This window comes from Lonchura striata, chromosome 6, assembly GCF_050655825.1.
Source record: "Lonchura striata isolate lonStrDom1 chromosome 6, ASM5065582v1, whole genome shotgun sequence".
Lineage (NCBI taxonomy): Eukaryota > Metazoa > Chordata > Aves > Passeriformes > Estrildidae > Lonchura > Lonchura striata.
In genome coordinates this window covers 36,160,508-36,175,686 of record NC_140708.1, presented here as the reverse complement: position 1 = coordinate 36,175,686, position 15,179 = coordinate 36,160,508, and the positions used below count along the sequence as shown (strand labels likewise).

Genomic DNA, 15,179 nt, shown 5'->3' with positions numbered 1-15,179 from the left:
GCTGACAGATAAACACTCCTGAAAAGATTCCAGAGTCCCTTTTCCTCTCCAGGAATATTTTTACAAGCCCCCCAAGAGTGGTGCCCATCAGTCCTGCCTCTTGTGCCAAGAGCTGTCCTGGGAAAATGCTCCAGCCCATGCTCATGGTTCTTTCCCTACTCATTATTTATTCCTACATAATTTCAGGTAAAAATGGCTTTGCCATGTTTTTCATGAACATTCCATATGGCAAAGGGATATACTCATATCAACTCATTGTGGTGATGTGTTTTTAAAGGTTGTAGAGTTAAACATCTCCACAACAAATGAAAAATTGAAACAAAACAATTTGGGTATTTTTCCCTTTTCTCTTATCAAGTGGGATTTTGTACATTAGAAGTCACATATCAATACTTGATATACAGAGGGGTAGAGCTCTAAAAGCTGCACTTAGTTACTTCAGTAAGGCAAAAAATCAGTTTGCTTCCATTGGCCTTTTGGCCTTTCCAGCAGTCAGGGATGGACCGTGGCATTTTTACTTAACTGAGAATAAATCTGACAAAAGGCACCTTTAGAAGTTCTCACTGAGGGAGTAGGAAGCCATGAGAAATACATATTTTGAAAAGAAAATGAAATGGACTCTTTCAGAGCAGATACTCCTGGTTCATGTGGGGTTAAAGGACAAACCCCAGACAGAGCCAGAACTGTGAGCACAGAGCAGGGGCTCTGGCCCAGGGGAATTAATTTATCTTTTAAGAAGGGAGCTAAGCAAAAACTGCATTACTGAACCCAGGATTGCTTCTGGGAGGGAGCTCCCCTGGCATTCATTGCATCATCTTTATTTTTGTGAGGAATTGATCCTCTCCAGTGGGGGTGCAGGTGCTGTGAGCCTGAGCTGGCTCTGGGCTGAACCTGCAAAGGAGGGAGCCAGGAGCACTCAGAGCATCTCACCCCAAATCCTGGGAGAGCAAGGCCAAGAGCTGAGACAAAGCAGCCCCCAAAGCCATGGGGTGTGGGGGTGCTTTTTGGGCAACTGGAGGAGCTGTCAGGGTGAAGGTGAGGGTCCTGTTAGCACCAGATCCAGTGTTCTCCTTGTTCTCCTGCCATTTCTGACCATAAAGAACTGGGTGCAGCAAGGGACACGCTTTGGTGGCAGCACAGGAGGAACCTGCCTGTGCCTGTCCTCCACAGGGACACACACAGGGATGGGACAACACCACTCCTTTGCAGAGCTGGCCTCAACAAAGGGCACCACCACAGACTCTTGTCACTAGTTAGAGACATTAGGTGCTTCTACCAAAAAATTAAACCCACTTCTGTGTTTGTTTTCCAGCTGCAGATGCAGAGGTTGCTTCTTCCTGCTGAGCTAGAACTCAGAATTATCTGGAGTAGAAATTTGAGCGCCATGGTAAGTGCACATGGAAAGGGAAATCACTGGGTTTGGTATCCCCCCAGAGGGGATGCTGTGGAGCTGAAGGGAGAATTTAGTGCCTCATGCAACAGTGAAAAGCTTAATAACAATAATAAAAGATTATTCCAGCATATCTCTTGTCCCAGCTACACCCGTGCCTCTGCCCAGTTCTGCTTCCAGTACTTTCTAGTTTACTTAAATACACTAAAATCATATAAAATTCACAGACAACTTGCTGCTGACCAGAGACACCTACACCAGCAGGTGCTGAGGGTTATACCTTTGGAACCCACAAGAAAGAATTTTTCCTGTCATAACCTCTCACTGATTCTTTCTTCTTCCTACACACAGGCACAAAGGATAAGGTGCTGTGATCTCTGCTGGTACCCAGGAATGCTGCCAGCAATTCTGGGGGTTATTGGCACAAGCACCCTCTGATGCCCAGGTTAATGCAGAAACAATTTTCCTTCTGCTGCTCCAACACAGGACACACTTTGCAATCTCTGTGGGTGCATTAGATCTGCTCCCAGCACTCTCCAGGGAGAAAATCTCCCCTTTCCTCTCAGTAATTAAAAGGAAATCCTTCAGTGATGCCTTGTGCAGGCTGCCCTAGAGCAGAGGCTGGGCAGAGTCACAGAATAAAGCAGGGATTTATTCCAGGATCTCCTCATGGATCCACCTTGGGCAGCACCAGAGCCCAGCCAGGGCTGCACCCAAATGACCCAAAATGGTCCCAAAATGCACGAGCGCTCCCGGGGCTCTCCCTGGGATCAGTTCTGCTCCATTGGCACCTTGGAGTTCATTGTCCCATTCCAGCTCCAGCCCAGGCAGTCCCACCCTGCTGGATTTTCTCTCTCCAGCCCACGGTGTTTGTGCTCCTGGGCTGAGGTTTGGATCATTTGTCCTTGGTGCCCAGCTGGAGCAGGAATTGTTTTGTGTCTCTGCTCTGTGCAGAGCTCAGCATCCCCTGATATGAAGCTCAGACCCACTAAAGCAGCACAGAGTCTGGAAAATAGAAAAGCTGAAACCTGAGGCATCATCAGCACAAAAATAAACTGAACCAGACTTGACCACAACCAAGTTCTGAAGCAAACCCCACCTTTCCAGCATTAGACATTAGATGCAAAATAAAGCTTTAAATCACACTTATTTTCACGCATTTCCTTTTTGCCAAATCAGAACAGATTTCAAGTGAGGTGTGACCTTATGTTTAATGACAACCTGAGCTCCTGCTTTTACAAGAAAACTGGACACTCTCAATGTCCTTCTTTCCTTTCCTGTAGCTATTTATAGCTGATGCTAAAATCCATATCTGAAGTCATTCCTTTTTGGTGGTGCCTGGGAGCTGCCACTCCTCCAGGACTGAAAACAGGGAGAGAAAACTCCGATCCCTTTGGCTGAGGAGAGGCTGCTCCCAACCCTCTCCATTCCCTGATCTCTGCTGCCCTCTCCTGCAGCAGCTGCAAACTCCCAGGATTTCAGTGAAATAATTCGATATTAAAGCTGCTATGGTGAAGTGTTTGAACTCCGAGGGGATGGGGCAGGAGTTTTAGGAGTAGGGAAAATTTCAGCTGAAAAGGGAAAGTGCTTGTGGCAGAGTATTGAGCACAGCAAGGGGCAAAATAATGATAAGTACAATAATGCTAAAATTTTAATAATGATAATGCTAACAGTGATAACAATAATTGCAATAAAAATAATAGGAACTATGGTAAAAAATTAAATTATAAGTTAATCATTAAAGCTGGAAAATACATCCATGATTAATAAATCCAGCTTTTGTCTTAATACCACCATGCCCACTAATCCAGATTGGCCCCAAGTGCCACATCCACTTGTTTTCTGAGCACTTTCAGGGATGGTGCCTCCACCACTTCACTGAGGAGCCTGTTCCAGGCTTAACCACTCTTCCAGTGAGGAAATCTTTCCTAATATCTGACCTGAATGTCCCCTGGTGAAATTGGAGGCTGCTCCCTCTGCTCCTGTCCCTGTTCCTGGCTGTCCCCTCCTGCCAGGAGCTGTGCAGAGCCACAAGGTCCCCCCTGATCCCCCTTTGCTCCAGGATGAAAAACTTCAGCTCCCTCCTCCTTCCTGGGACTCGTGTCCCTGAATTCATTTGTTATCTCAAAGCGCTGGAGTTTCACAGAAACACAAATATTTTAAAAGTTCATCAAACATGAAAATGTGGAGGAATGGGAAAGAGAAAAATGTGCTTTGCAAATAATCTTGTGGCCAAGGAATGTGCCTGCAAAGCAGTCAGAAAAGATAAACAGATGATTTCAGTTCGGTTCAAAGAATGTGCCTTGGCTTTTTGAGGAGATGGTTGTGGCCTAAAATAAGAATAAACCCATTGGCTTAGTCCTACTGGGCAAAAAAGCTGCTACCAGAAAACATCACATCCAGGTGATCTCTGACAAATTCCCTCCCTGCTCTCTTCCCTGATTAGCCAGGTTGCTTTTCCTTGCATTAATCTGCCTTTCAGCTGCCTTTTAATCAAAGCCAGGCTTAACTCTCCACTGGAAAAAGAAAGCAGATGCTGAGGTAAACCACAGAGTAGAACTGGAAGAAACAGAAAGAAAAGGCTCCTTGGCTTGATAAGGATTTAAGAATTATTTTTCTAAAAGGAGAAAGAAAATTTTTTCCCAGCTTGGATAAATGGCCATGCCTGCCTTCCCCAAATGTAGGAAGCATGGGCTGGTTTGTACAGTATTTTGCATGTGCCAGCTCCTATTTAGTTGTGCAACATAGAAAAAGAAAAAAACAAAAACAAAAAAAAATGCTGACAATTTGTAAATCAATCTTCAGATTGTGGAAATGAATTTTTTGAGCTGTCAGCAATTAAGAAACAAGCCAACAAGTACTCCAAATCAATCAGCTGCTCTAGGGATTGGATGCCAACAACCAGAGACTGAGATCCAGTATTGCCAGTGCTGTGGGTACCAGTTAAAATTCCAGGTGCAAGAAATTATTGAAATAGAACATGGTAGGAAAGAAAAGACTCAGATTTGAGGGGAGGGAGGTGTTTGTGTTGGTTTTTTTTGGTTGGTTGGGTTTTTTTTTGTTTTGTTTTTTTTTTTTGGCGGGGGGAGGGCTTGTGTTTTGAGTTTGTTTGGGTTTTTTTTTTGGGGGGGGGAGTGTTTCTTTTCTGTTTTTTGGCATTTTTAAAATTTTGTTTTGAGTTTTGTTGTAGAGATCCCCAGCTGCCTTTCAAACATTAAGTCTTTTGCTTTAATAAATGTCCTTCTGTTCCCAAAGCAATTTTCTCCTCAAAAGAAAAGTGGTTGGTGACTAAACCACCAAGGGAAAAAAGTTCATTTAGGAGCCAGGAAGGTAAGATCAAAAGCTGGTTCTTGAAAAAATGACATCTACAGCAGAAAAAACTTGTTTTTTCCTAGGACATGCAAATGCTGGAGCTGAAGCCACACAAAAGAATTACACAGAAAATCCAGACAAGAGTTACAGAGCTCTGGAGAAGCTCAAAGCTTTCTGTAGCTGGTTCTGCACACTACAGAAAACACCAGAGGAACTCGCCTTTTATATAAAGAATGACTAGAGACAGAAAGCAAAAAGGCAGAAAGAGGTGTGTGTGTATAAAAGTTCACAAACAATGCTGGAAAAAAGCATTTCCAAAGGGTCACCAAATTACACCATTGTTCATAAGCCTCTGGTTGGATTCCAAAAGCAGGGGAAAAAAAGATTTACTCAGCAGGGCCATAAATAGGAAACCAGTTTGAAAAAATGACCACACACACAAAAAAAACAAACAAACAAACAAAAAAAAAAAAAAAAAAAAAAAAAAAAAACAGAAAGATGACCTTATTTTGCAACTAAAATTTGTTGCCTGTAGCTTTTTATTAGTTACAGCAAGTGAAATAAAAGCCAGACAAGTCTAATATAACTCTATTATCTCCTGCTACACCAGGGTGAAAAGCAATAACACTGAATTTTTAAAAACCACCTGCTGGCATCTGTTTTGCCCAATGGATAACACAAGCACTCAATAAACCTCTGGAAAGCAGCCACTGAAGCAGAGTTTGCCAGGGGGAACCCTCCTGACCTGCAGCCACTCTTTGCTAAATGAAGTAGCCGTGACAATGACATGGGCAAAAAAAAAAAAAAAGTATTTTCAACTTGGGGATCTGATTTTCAGAAAGAAAACCTTGAAGCTGGGCCAAGGAGTATTTCTCCTCCTTGCCTTCAGCACTGCTGAGTTTGCTGTGCCAGGAACTTTGGCTTTCCCTGCAGCATCTGCCCAGGAGCTGTTCCCTCCCCAGCACAACTCCTGCTTTGGATGCTGCACCTGCAGGGGAGGAGGAGAAAAGGGGAAGGTGGAGGGGTGTGGGAACTCAAAACGTCCCTCAGACATTTTTAGAGGTTCCAAGCCCCAGTCAAAAGCGTTTAAAACCCTAGCAAGCAGCTAGAAATAACCGTAATGTTAAGTTTAAGCCATAGAGTAATTTACCAACTTTACAAGAAAAGCAAAGAGTCACAAAAGTTTAAATATTATTACAAAAATAAATACAAAATAAAAAAATTAATATTATTAAAAGTTTTAACACCTATACAAAAAAGTTTATTTCATACATAAAAGTCAAAAATTTTAAAATAAAAATATCTAAACCTATCCTATCATCCTTCTTTCTTCTTCCTTACCTCCATGTTTTTAATATTAGCATTCACAAATTAGTTTAAAATAAAAAACACCATTTAATATAAATAATAAATATTAAAAATACTATAAACATATAACACATAATATGCCATATAAAAAATAACACCAACCCTAAACAAAAAAACCAAAAAACCCAAAAAACAACAAAAAAAAAATCAAAAATATACATACTTTTACCTAAGCTACTAAACAAACCACAACAACCCAAAAAACAATCTTTCAAATAACTTAGAATAAACAACCATAAAACCAAACAACAAGAAACTACTAAACCTTTCTTTAAAAACATTAATTAAAACCAAAAAAGTTTTCCACCACACAAAACCACCCCACAACCTAAAATAATCTTCAACAGAGGGGGAAGTTTAACCTATGAAAGGGGACCAATAGTTTCAATGAATAGCATGGAAATAAACTTAGTATCACCTAATTGTAATTGCTGCTCAAAGATTTTTCAAGACTGAAATAAATTAAATAATGCAAAAAAAATAAACTAAATAATCACTTACCTTCCGTGGCTGCATTTAAAATGTGCTGCTTCCCTCCTTTGGCGATCCACACTTTTCTTTTTCTTCTAAATCATTACAACCAAGCCAGAAGGCCATTTTAAGTCTCAAAACAAAAACAAACAAAAAACAAACCACACTAATAGCAAGTTAAATGCAAAGAAATTATAGATATTTTTTTAATAACTTTAACAACTAAAATCTAGAGGCTTTATTTCAGCTACATTTGCATCTTTTCTGCTTTTGTTCTGCCAGAGTAGATGGATGAGATGCCAGCAGTAATCCCTCAAAGTGTGCTTATGACTTCCACCTGGATGTTCAATTTTACCCTTTGCAGTATTTCCCCTTTTAATTGGGTATTCCACATCCAGCTCATTACAGCTGGATTTGTTCAGCTGGGCTGAGGAGACAGGAGAGCAAGGGAGAACAGGGTCTCTGCTACAGGAGGCTGGGAGCCTTCTGATAATCAATTCTTTAGAACAGGCTGAGTTTATGTAGTTAGGTTACTGTTACAATTTACAGGAAATCACTTAAATTATCAGGTGGGAGGATGCACTTAGGTAGGAGGGCTTAATTCACCACACATAATAAATACTAGTCAGAAAACAGGCACGTTTCAAGAGGTGGATGTTTTCTGATTAAAGGAGTAAAATAAGAGAGGAAGGAAAGCACTTTGCACATGGGCAGTAAATTCTGACTCTGCCCATCTTTAGGATAGGCAGGATTCAGGTCTGCAGTTTGTACTGTCCTTCCACAGAATAGAACTTCAACGAGTCCAAATCCACCAGTCTGCTTCTAAAAAATTTAATTTTGGGTTTTTAAGGTGTTTCTTTTCCGCTGAAATCAACGGGAATGGACAAAATGCACTTTGCCCGTGAAGGAACTGCGAGATCCCAGCTCCACAAACAATGACAGCACGGCACTAACTCCTGCAATGGGTGTGGAGTTGGGAAAGAATTTGAAATCAGCTTGGGAAATGAACAGATATTGACTTTGCAATTTAATCTTTCAGTACTGCAGCCCTTGGAGAGGTGAGAACAGAGCTCTGCTGAACCCCTCTCTGAATTAGCCTTTATTAAAGCTTTTGCCTTGAGTATCTGCAAACACCTCAGCAGCATCCACCTCCTGGATTTGTTTTGCCATTCTCCCATTCCTACAGAAGCCTCTTAAACACTTCCCCCCATCCTTTCCTCACTCTTATTTTTTCCCCTTCCTTATCTTCAGCGTTTAAGTAGAAACTGAACAATTTACTATGAGAATTCTCAACTCAAAAATATCAGTGGGTCACTATCAGCCTCATTAAAGAATTTTATGTCACTGCTCGGATCTGTGGGTATCAGTTTTTTTACTCTCAACTCATTAATGAATGGTTACATAAATATTAAAGTTGTGATGAATTATTCTGAGAAATAAATAAATAATTATAAAAAAACCTCCAAACCCTACTCTTTTGTAAGCTGTTATTATTCTCCTTCTCCCCAGCAATTAAATTTTAGTTGAACTTTTAGAATACAATTTTAGGCAGTAAGTAATCACCTAAACCAAACCCATTCCCCATTGAAGAGTCAGTGACTGTCCTCATTTTCTGTCTCCAGAGTCAGCTGCACCAAAAATGATCTCTCAGATTATTTGCTCAGACACTCAACATCAACACCCTGGGCCAGGTTTCTTGATGTATAATAAATGCCTCTCTCTGGCTGCAGTGTCTCTAAACTGGCAGACTGCATTTTAATGAAAGCAAATGATAAATAATTTGCAATATAGTACTAATAATTTTTACACTACAATCAAATATTTTATGTAGTCATTTTCCCTAATTATTCCCCCTGAATCAATTCCATGTATATGTGTGTATATAAACACATCCACACAGAATTAAACTGAATTTTTTCAGAAGTACTTCAGAAATTGACCCAAGTTAGGCAATTTTAGACACTGTTGGTCAATATGTTTAATTTACAGACTGCCTTTATTGTGAAGCACAGAATGATCCAATTAAAACTCTAATTAGGGCCTGCCTTTACTGAAGCCAAGCTGAAAGACCATTTTCTACACTTTTCACTGAGAGAATAAGTAAATCCATTATCAGAAAACTGAAATAATTTGGACTTTTTTTTAAAGACCACATCAGGAACTGAAAAGAATTAAGCCCATTTTTAAAATTCAGCTCTGCCAAGAGAGTCCCATGACAATATTCACCGTGAGCTTCCCTCAGGTTGTACAACCACCAGTGGAATGTGAGCACAAAATGGGGAGAGAAACTGCCTGTGGGACTGACTGAGCTCCAGGGATGAACAAATTTCACAAGCTTCACTGAACTGAAGAATATTTATGCATTCCTACAGACTCAATTTTAAGCTTTTGTCTCATTTTGTTTTTTTGTTGTTGATCAGGGAAGGCCAAAATTATTCATATAAAACAATGAGAGGGGTAACCACCACTAATTGTGCTGCAAGATTTTCTCCAACTAGAAGTTCCTCATCTAGACAACCTAAATGCCCAAAAAATTCCTTATTTCCAAAGGTCCTGGCTGGCCTTTTGCAAAAGAATCTTTCAACAGTTACTGAATACTCTGCTCTGCTAATCAAACATTCCACATAATTAATACAAGACTGGTGTTCAAAGACAAATGCATGCAGAATCTCTGTATATTATACAGAATCTCTGTATATTGACCAGCAAACACAATTTTACCATTTCCTCATTGCCAAAGATGGTCAAACACAGGTTCCAGAGTTATGGTTTCACTGCTGACTGAAGCTTCCAAATGCAAAACCATGAAAATACAGACTATAAACCTCTGGGGATACTTGCATAATTCAGTGCTTTGAGGGAGGAATTCTCAAAGGGTTTAAAGGAGTTAAAATGGTATTTATTTTAAAAATTCATTCAGTTCACTTTCTAGGTTGTGAGAAGAGAAAGGGAGGGGGTTTCTTTCATCACTGTGCTTTTCAAAACTCAGGATATGCAGACCGCGTCCTGCTCTAATTTAACCCATACTAATTTTATGTTTGCTGCTAGAGTCTGGGAATTAATACTGCTCAAACACAATGTTTCATTGGAACTAAAATGGGAAATGTGACTCAGATGTACAAAGGAAAATCACTTCCTGTGTTAAACCAGCCCTGAGCATTGTTCTGTCCAGAAGGCAAAATGACAACAGTAGCACAACCAGCACTCAATTCCAATGATGGGCTTGTATTAAATCAAGACACAAGAGAACCTCAAAATATTTTTATTATTGTAATGAGACTGCAATATTATCTAAATAAACTTTTCCATCACTATTACACTATTTTCCTCACGAAGGTTCCAGTTGGGAATGCCACAAAGTATCCTGCAACCTGCACACTTAAAAGTTTATAGAAACATTCAGTATTAAAAGGCCTTTGCAACATGTTGTTGGTTTGTTTTTTTTTTAAACCCTCAGAGTTATAAATCCAAGTGTATACTGAAGTAGATTTATCTCAGAGACCCACTGACAAACAGCTTCAAGGGCTGTCAAAGAACAGGTTTGGGTGTTCTCACAGCTCTGTGGGAGCCTTGTCCACAAGGGCTGCTACAAAAGCAAGATACTGAGCAGAGCTGTAGCAGTCACTGTGAGCCAGAATTCAGGCCACTGCTAATTACAGTTAATTTTGATTAATTCTGCTGCTCACATAATACTTAAGGCAAATTTCCTTGTATACTCACTTTCCCAAGCTAAAGCAACAACATAAGCACAATTCACAATACACTGAACAAAAGGTATTTTAAGGTTATTTATGTAAGATGTGACAAGAACAAAAACAACACATTGCAGTTATAACTCCTACTTTTCTGCTCAGAATGATGAAACTCCCTTTTTCAGTTTCTATTCAAAAAGACTTGAATAGTCTATACTTTCCAATTTTATCAGAAATGTTATTTAAGACTTGAACCAAAAGTTTTCTGGAGCTGGAGATGTCCCAAAGCTGATGGGAGTTCTGAACACATATCCACAAATCCTTGAACAAAAGGAGAATCCAATGTTCTGTTACTGTAAGTAGACAACACAAAAATTACATTCAAATGAGAGATATTTTATAGGATTCTTTTCATGACAACAAACTCAACTTCAGTAGCTCCAACAAGCTGAGAAAAAGAAGAATTTAGGTTTTTAGCCTAAATGCCACAGCCTTGAGGCTGCAAGGGCAGTGTACCACCAGCACCCACTCCTCACTTGTAAAATTTCTCATCAATAATACAAAGAAAAGAGACAGGGATGCATAAATCTGACATTAGAAACAGTAACACAAACAAGAACTGAAATACTGGCAAAAATCAGAAAAGAGGTTTTTGGTGGCATCCTTGTGTATGTGGACCATCAGATATGTCAGCAGAAGTATGTCTTGAAAAAGCCACTGTTTTGGCTTTGCACAATGCTTTTTTCACCTTTTGTTAATCAGACATTCAGTAACACAGCAGAGACTGGGGACAGCACCAGCAGAGTCCTGACCTTGCTGCTCTGGAGGCAAAACCTTCCCCCACCCTTTGACAGGCAGAATTCAGTCCCCAGAGTGTGCAGGGAGTGCACACTTAAAAATAAAATGGAATATAACAATCACTGAACTGGAAAAAGTGATGTTTCATAGACTTCTGGAATGTTAAGAGAACAACATTTGTAAATGAACCTGTTAAAGATTCCATCCCAGGCAGTTATGGAAATGACAATACAATGAATTGATTTAAAATAACAGTAATTTTAAACAAGAGATTGGACTGAAAAAGCCATGATGTTCCAGGATGTTCCATGATGTGCTTTGTGATTTCCATTTATTTTAAAATATATTTATATTTTTACAGTACAGACTAAATCATTTTTACATATAAATACAACAGTATTGAAGTTCTATTAAGATTTGATTTTTAGAAGTAAATGGACCAGACTTTGACACAGGTATAGAAGCCTTTCAGCACATCTTTAAATTTGATTCCTGCTACAATTGAAAAAGTGGAAATATTATTGTATAATTTTATCATCAGCTTCCTTCCTCTCTTGCGAAAGTGCAAACAAATTTAACAAAAAGCAACACCACAGTTCTTAATCCTGACTTCCAACACACTTAACAGTATTTGCTCAAATCCCACAGATCAGCTATTACAGTGATTGAAGAGAAAAGTGTATTTTCACCCAGTGGAATTCCAGTCTGCCAGACAACCTCACAAACACAGAATTCTCACTCCTGTGTCACCTCCTCCTTCGGCTGCTTGAGTTCACTCAGAAGCTCCTTCCCACTTTCTCCTGCTTTGGAGGCAAAGAGAGCAGCTCCCTCCTTAAAGCCCAGGAGCTTCAAGCTTCTGGCATAGTCTGCATACACAGCGTGGATCAATTTATGTAAATGAAGCATTAAGGAAAACACAAATTAATAGCAAAACCGAAAACAATCTGAATCCTTCCCCCATCTTCTTACTCCTTGGCTCTCCCAGGGTGAAAATGCTGAACATTACTACCAAATGTGCTAATCCATTATTTTTCAGACAAGTAAGAAAAAAAAGTTGCTTTAAATCCTCCTTTTCAACTCATATTAGTATTTATAAAGCAACATGCAGAATGCTGTAAACTAAACCAGATACATTTCAGATACGTCTAAGTACCTACCATGCTACAAAGGCATAAATTGTAACAGAAATGTTAATGTCACAAAGATTTTTTCATTCATTAGACCTGAGGTTATCTACATATTAGTGGCATTTTTTATTTACAGGCTGATGACTCCATAGAACAGGATCAGGTAATATTTACATATGCATTAGTTATAGTATATAATACAAAAGTTTGTATAATTGCTCAGCTTTCCAGAACAGCAGGTCAGATGTGAAGATTCAGTGAAGAAAGACAGGATTTCAGAAAAAGGATATTTGTATCATCATTAACTTCAAATGCCCCGTACTTCAGACAGGCTTCTACAAATAAAGCTGCTCTATCAAAGTACCTCATACTGTTGAATGGAAAAAAGAATTTAAAAGAGAATAATTTGTTATTACACAAACCAGAAAAGTATTCGAGGACATCACACCAAAACACTTGCAGAGAGGCTTTCTAAAACTTTTTTAGATCTCCCCTTCTTCCTTGTATGCAGGAATTGACACTTGCTATAAATTTTCCTGAAAGATCAGGGCTGAAATTACTCAGAAAAAATCAGAAAAAATCATAGATACTATAAATCGTTACTGCTTGGTCCATGGGTGCTGGCAATCTTAAAGCCTGTAATAAAATGAAATGCCAATCATTGCCCATAGGTTAAATCTAATTAAAGAAAAGTATGCTTGTGGGAAATGGATTTGTAGAGAATTCTCGAAGTTTCACAGAACGTTCACATAGTATGGAAACTGTGAGATAAGAAATACTGACTAAGAAATGCTATGGAATAGGATAGACATTGTTGAGAGACAAATGGAACTAGAAACAAGTTTTAAAGGATGGTTTTGCAAATAAGATTATATACTTCAGAGAAATATAACAAAAACATTTATAATGTATTGTAATTAGAAAATAGTTGGCTTCTGATTGTGATAGCATGAATTATAATATCTGTATTGTCTCACCCTTCACATGAAACTGAAAATGGAATAAAATATTTTAAAATGCCTCTCAGTTGCCCCATCTCTGGGTCAGAAAAGGGCTTAGTCCAACACATGCGAAAATAGAAACAGATGTCAGAAATAAGTGTGGACAAAAGAAAACACAGCCTGTGCTGCTTCACCTTTACCTGTGTAACATCTCTGCAACTTTTGTGAAGCAGCCAAGAGACAGGAGGACCAGAATGGCCTTGGATTTCTGGTTGACCTGTGGGGAGCAGAGGTGGTCGACCCAGCGGCGCAGCACGTCCGCGCACTCCTCCGAGCCCAGCCGCACCTGCGGGACACAGCGGAGCCTGAGCGAGCTCCCAGCTGCCACAGCCAGCCTCAGCAGTGCTTCCCCGGGGGGAGGAATGAGGTCTGAGCTCCAGTGAGTGCAGAAGGCTAATTAATTACTTTATTAAACTATATTATACTCGAACTATGTACACTAACAAGAACTATCACTAATTAACTAGAAAATGCGTGGCTCTCTCCTGAGAGTCCCGACACACACGTGGATCCAATTGGTCCATGAATCCAAAACACCATCACCAGAATCCAATCAAGCAATCACCTTGGGTAAGCAATCTCCAGACCACATTCCACATGGGCACAAACACAGGAGCAGCAAATGAGATAGGAATTGTTTTGATTCCCTTTTCTCTGCTTCTCTTCAGCTTCTCTTCAGCTTCTCTCAAGAGAAATCCTGAAAAAGCTAAGTCTCTCTCTGTTCAGAGGGCATGTGAATAACCACAACCCCACACTCTGCTCTTGCTGCACTCTGTTTAGGGCAGCATCCTGAGCAGAAGCATCTGAAACCATCAGTTTTTAATAAAAAACTCTGCATGTTACTTGAGTTAATACGGCATTAAGGAAAATCAGATATATCTTGGTATAAAAGCACTTCATTTGGGTCACTCCATTTTTACCTGTGATTAACATAATTTTTGCCCCAAGCTGTTCTAAAGTTTTCCTAAATCAAGAAGTTACTCTTCAACCTTTACTGAAGACCAAAAAGAAAAAAATCTTATTTTTTCTGAAAAGCAGAATCCCCCACTTAGTAAACCTAAAAGTACAACTTTTCCATTCTTTCTTCAGGAAACAAAACAGAAACTTTACTTAAGAGATGCTGAAAAATCCTTACTAACACCTGTCCATTTATAATGTGGAGAATTAAGGCTGTGTCTGGTAGTTTTGCTGTAATTATGGCTGCACACCAAAACAGAGGGTGATGCCAATATATGTGGGTGGTGGTAATTTTGAAATCAGCTCACACACTACATAGAGCTCAGCAAAAAGTCACTGCCCAGTTATTATCCACGCCCAGGAGTGGGTTTTTATAGTTTATTACCAACTTTATACTGCTGCAGCTATATGAACCTTCCCAAACTGCTGAAAAATTAGAAAATGAAGTATTCCAAGTCTTTTAGGCCCCATTGCTGTAATGTGGTCAACAAGGGGACTATGTGGTCAGAAGGCTGAAGAATCTGCCAGCGCTGATTGAATGGACTGGCTTCTCGTAGCTGCATAGTATTTCTAAATGATGTTTCAGTGATTTAGGGAACTTCAGCACCTTCCTTAGCCTTCCTAAGCACAGGTGCTAAGCAGGTGGTTGGTGTTCTCAGCCCAGAAGTGAGGAATTACTCACCTTGGCCAGCCACGCTGCACGGTTCCACTCGCCGTAGGTCTGCAGGTAGCGACAGGCGTCTGCAGCTTTGTCAATCAGACACAGCAGCTGCACCCCCTCTGCAACAGCAACAGGCACTCCACTCAGGAAATCCAAGGAAAAAGAGCTGCTAAGTGTGGGAAAGGATCCCCACATCCTCAGCACATGAAGATGTTGAGACTGCTCTCCATAACGCCAGTTATTGCATCTTCGTTCCGGGCTACAGAGGCCACACAACGCTCTCCTTTATCTTTGTTTTGAACACTAATTTAGGGGTTCACAGGACTTCTCATCATAAAAACATGATGATCTTTGTATATTAAATACATAAGAATTCATGGGAACTTCTTTATTTTCATTTAA

The 15,179-nt window shown here is 39.8% G+C and overlaps 1 protein-coding gene and 1 long non-coding RNA gene across 5 annotated transcripts in view; both read right to left on the bottom strand.

Moving 5' to 3' along the window:
• The window catches only part of LOC146767085 (uncharacterized), a 34,602-nt gene extending 27,896 nt beyond the window's left edge, over nt 1–6,706 (bottom strand). The window contains exon 1 of the long non-coding RNA XR_014956345.1: nt 6,572–6,706. This is a non-coding gene — a long non-coding RNA (uncharacterized LOC146767085). The remainder of the gene's footprint in view (nt 1–6,571) is intronic.
• A 3,081-nt stretch (nt 6,707–9,787) lies between these two features.
• The window catches only part of WDR11 (WD repeat domain 11), a 35,526-nt gene continuing 30,134 nt past the window's right edge, over nt 9,788–15,179 (bottom strand). For all 4 annotated transcript variants that reach the window (XM_021529285.4, XM_021529284.4, XM_021529286.4 and 1 more), the window contains exons 26-29: nt 14,799–14,896; nt 13,300–13,445; nt 12,449–12,528; nt 9,788–11,924 (exon numbers count right to left, since the gene is read on the bottom strand). In XM_021529285.4, coding sequence (XP_021384960.1) covers nt 11,767–11,924; nt 12,449–12,528; nt 13,300–13,445; nt 14,799–14,896 — 482 coding nt within the window. In that variant the 3' untranslated portion in view covers nt 9,788–11,766. The remainder of the gene's footprint in view (nt 11,925–12,448; nt 12,529–13,299; nt 13,446–14,798; nt 14,897–15,179) is intronic.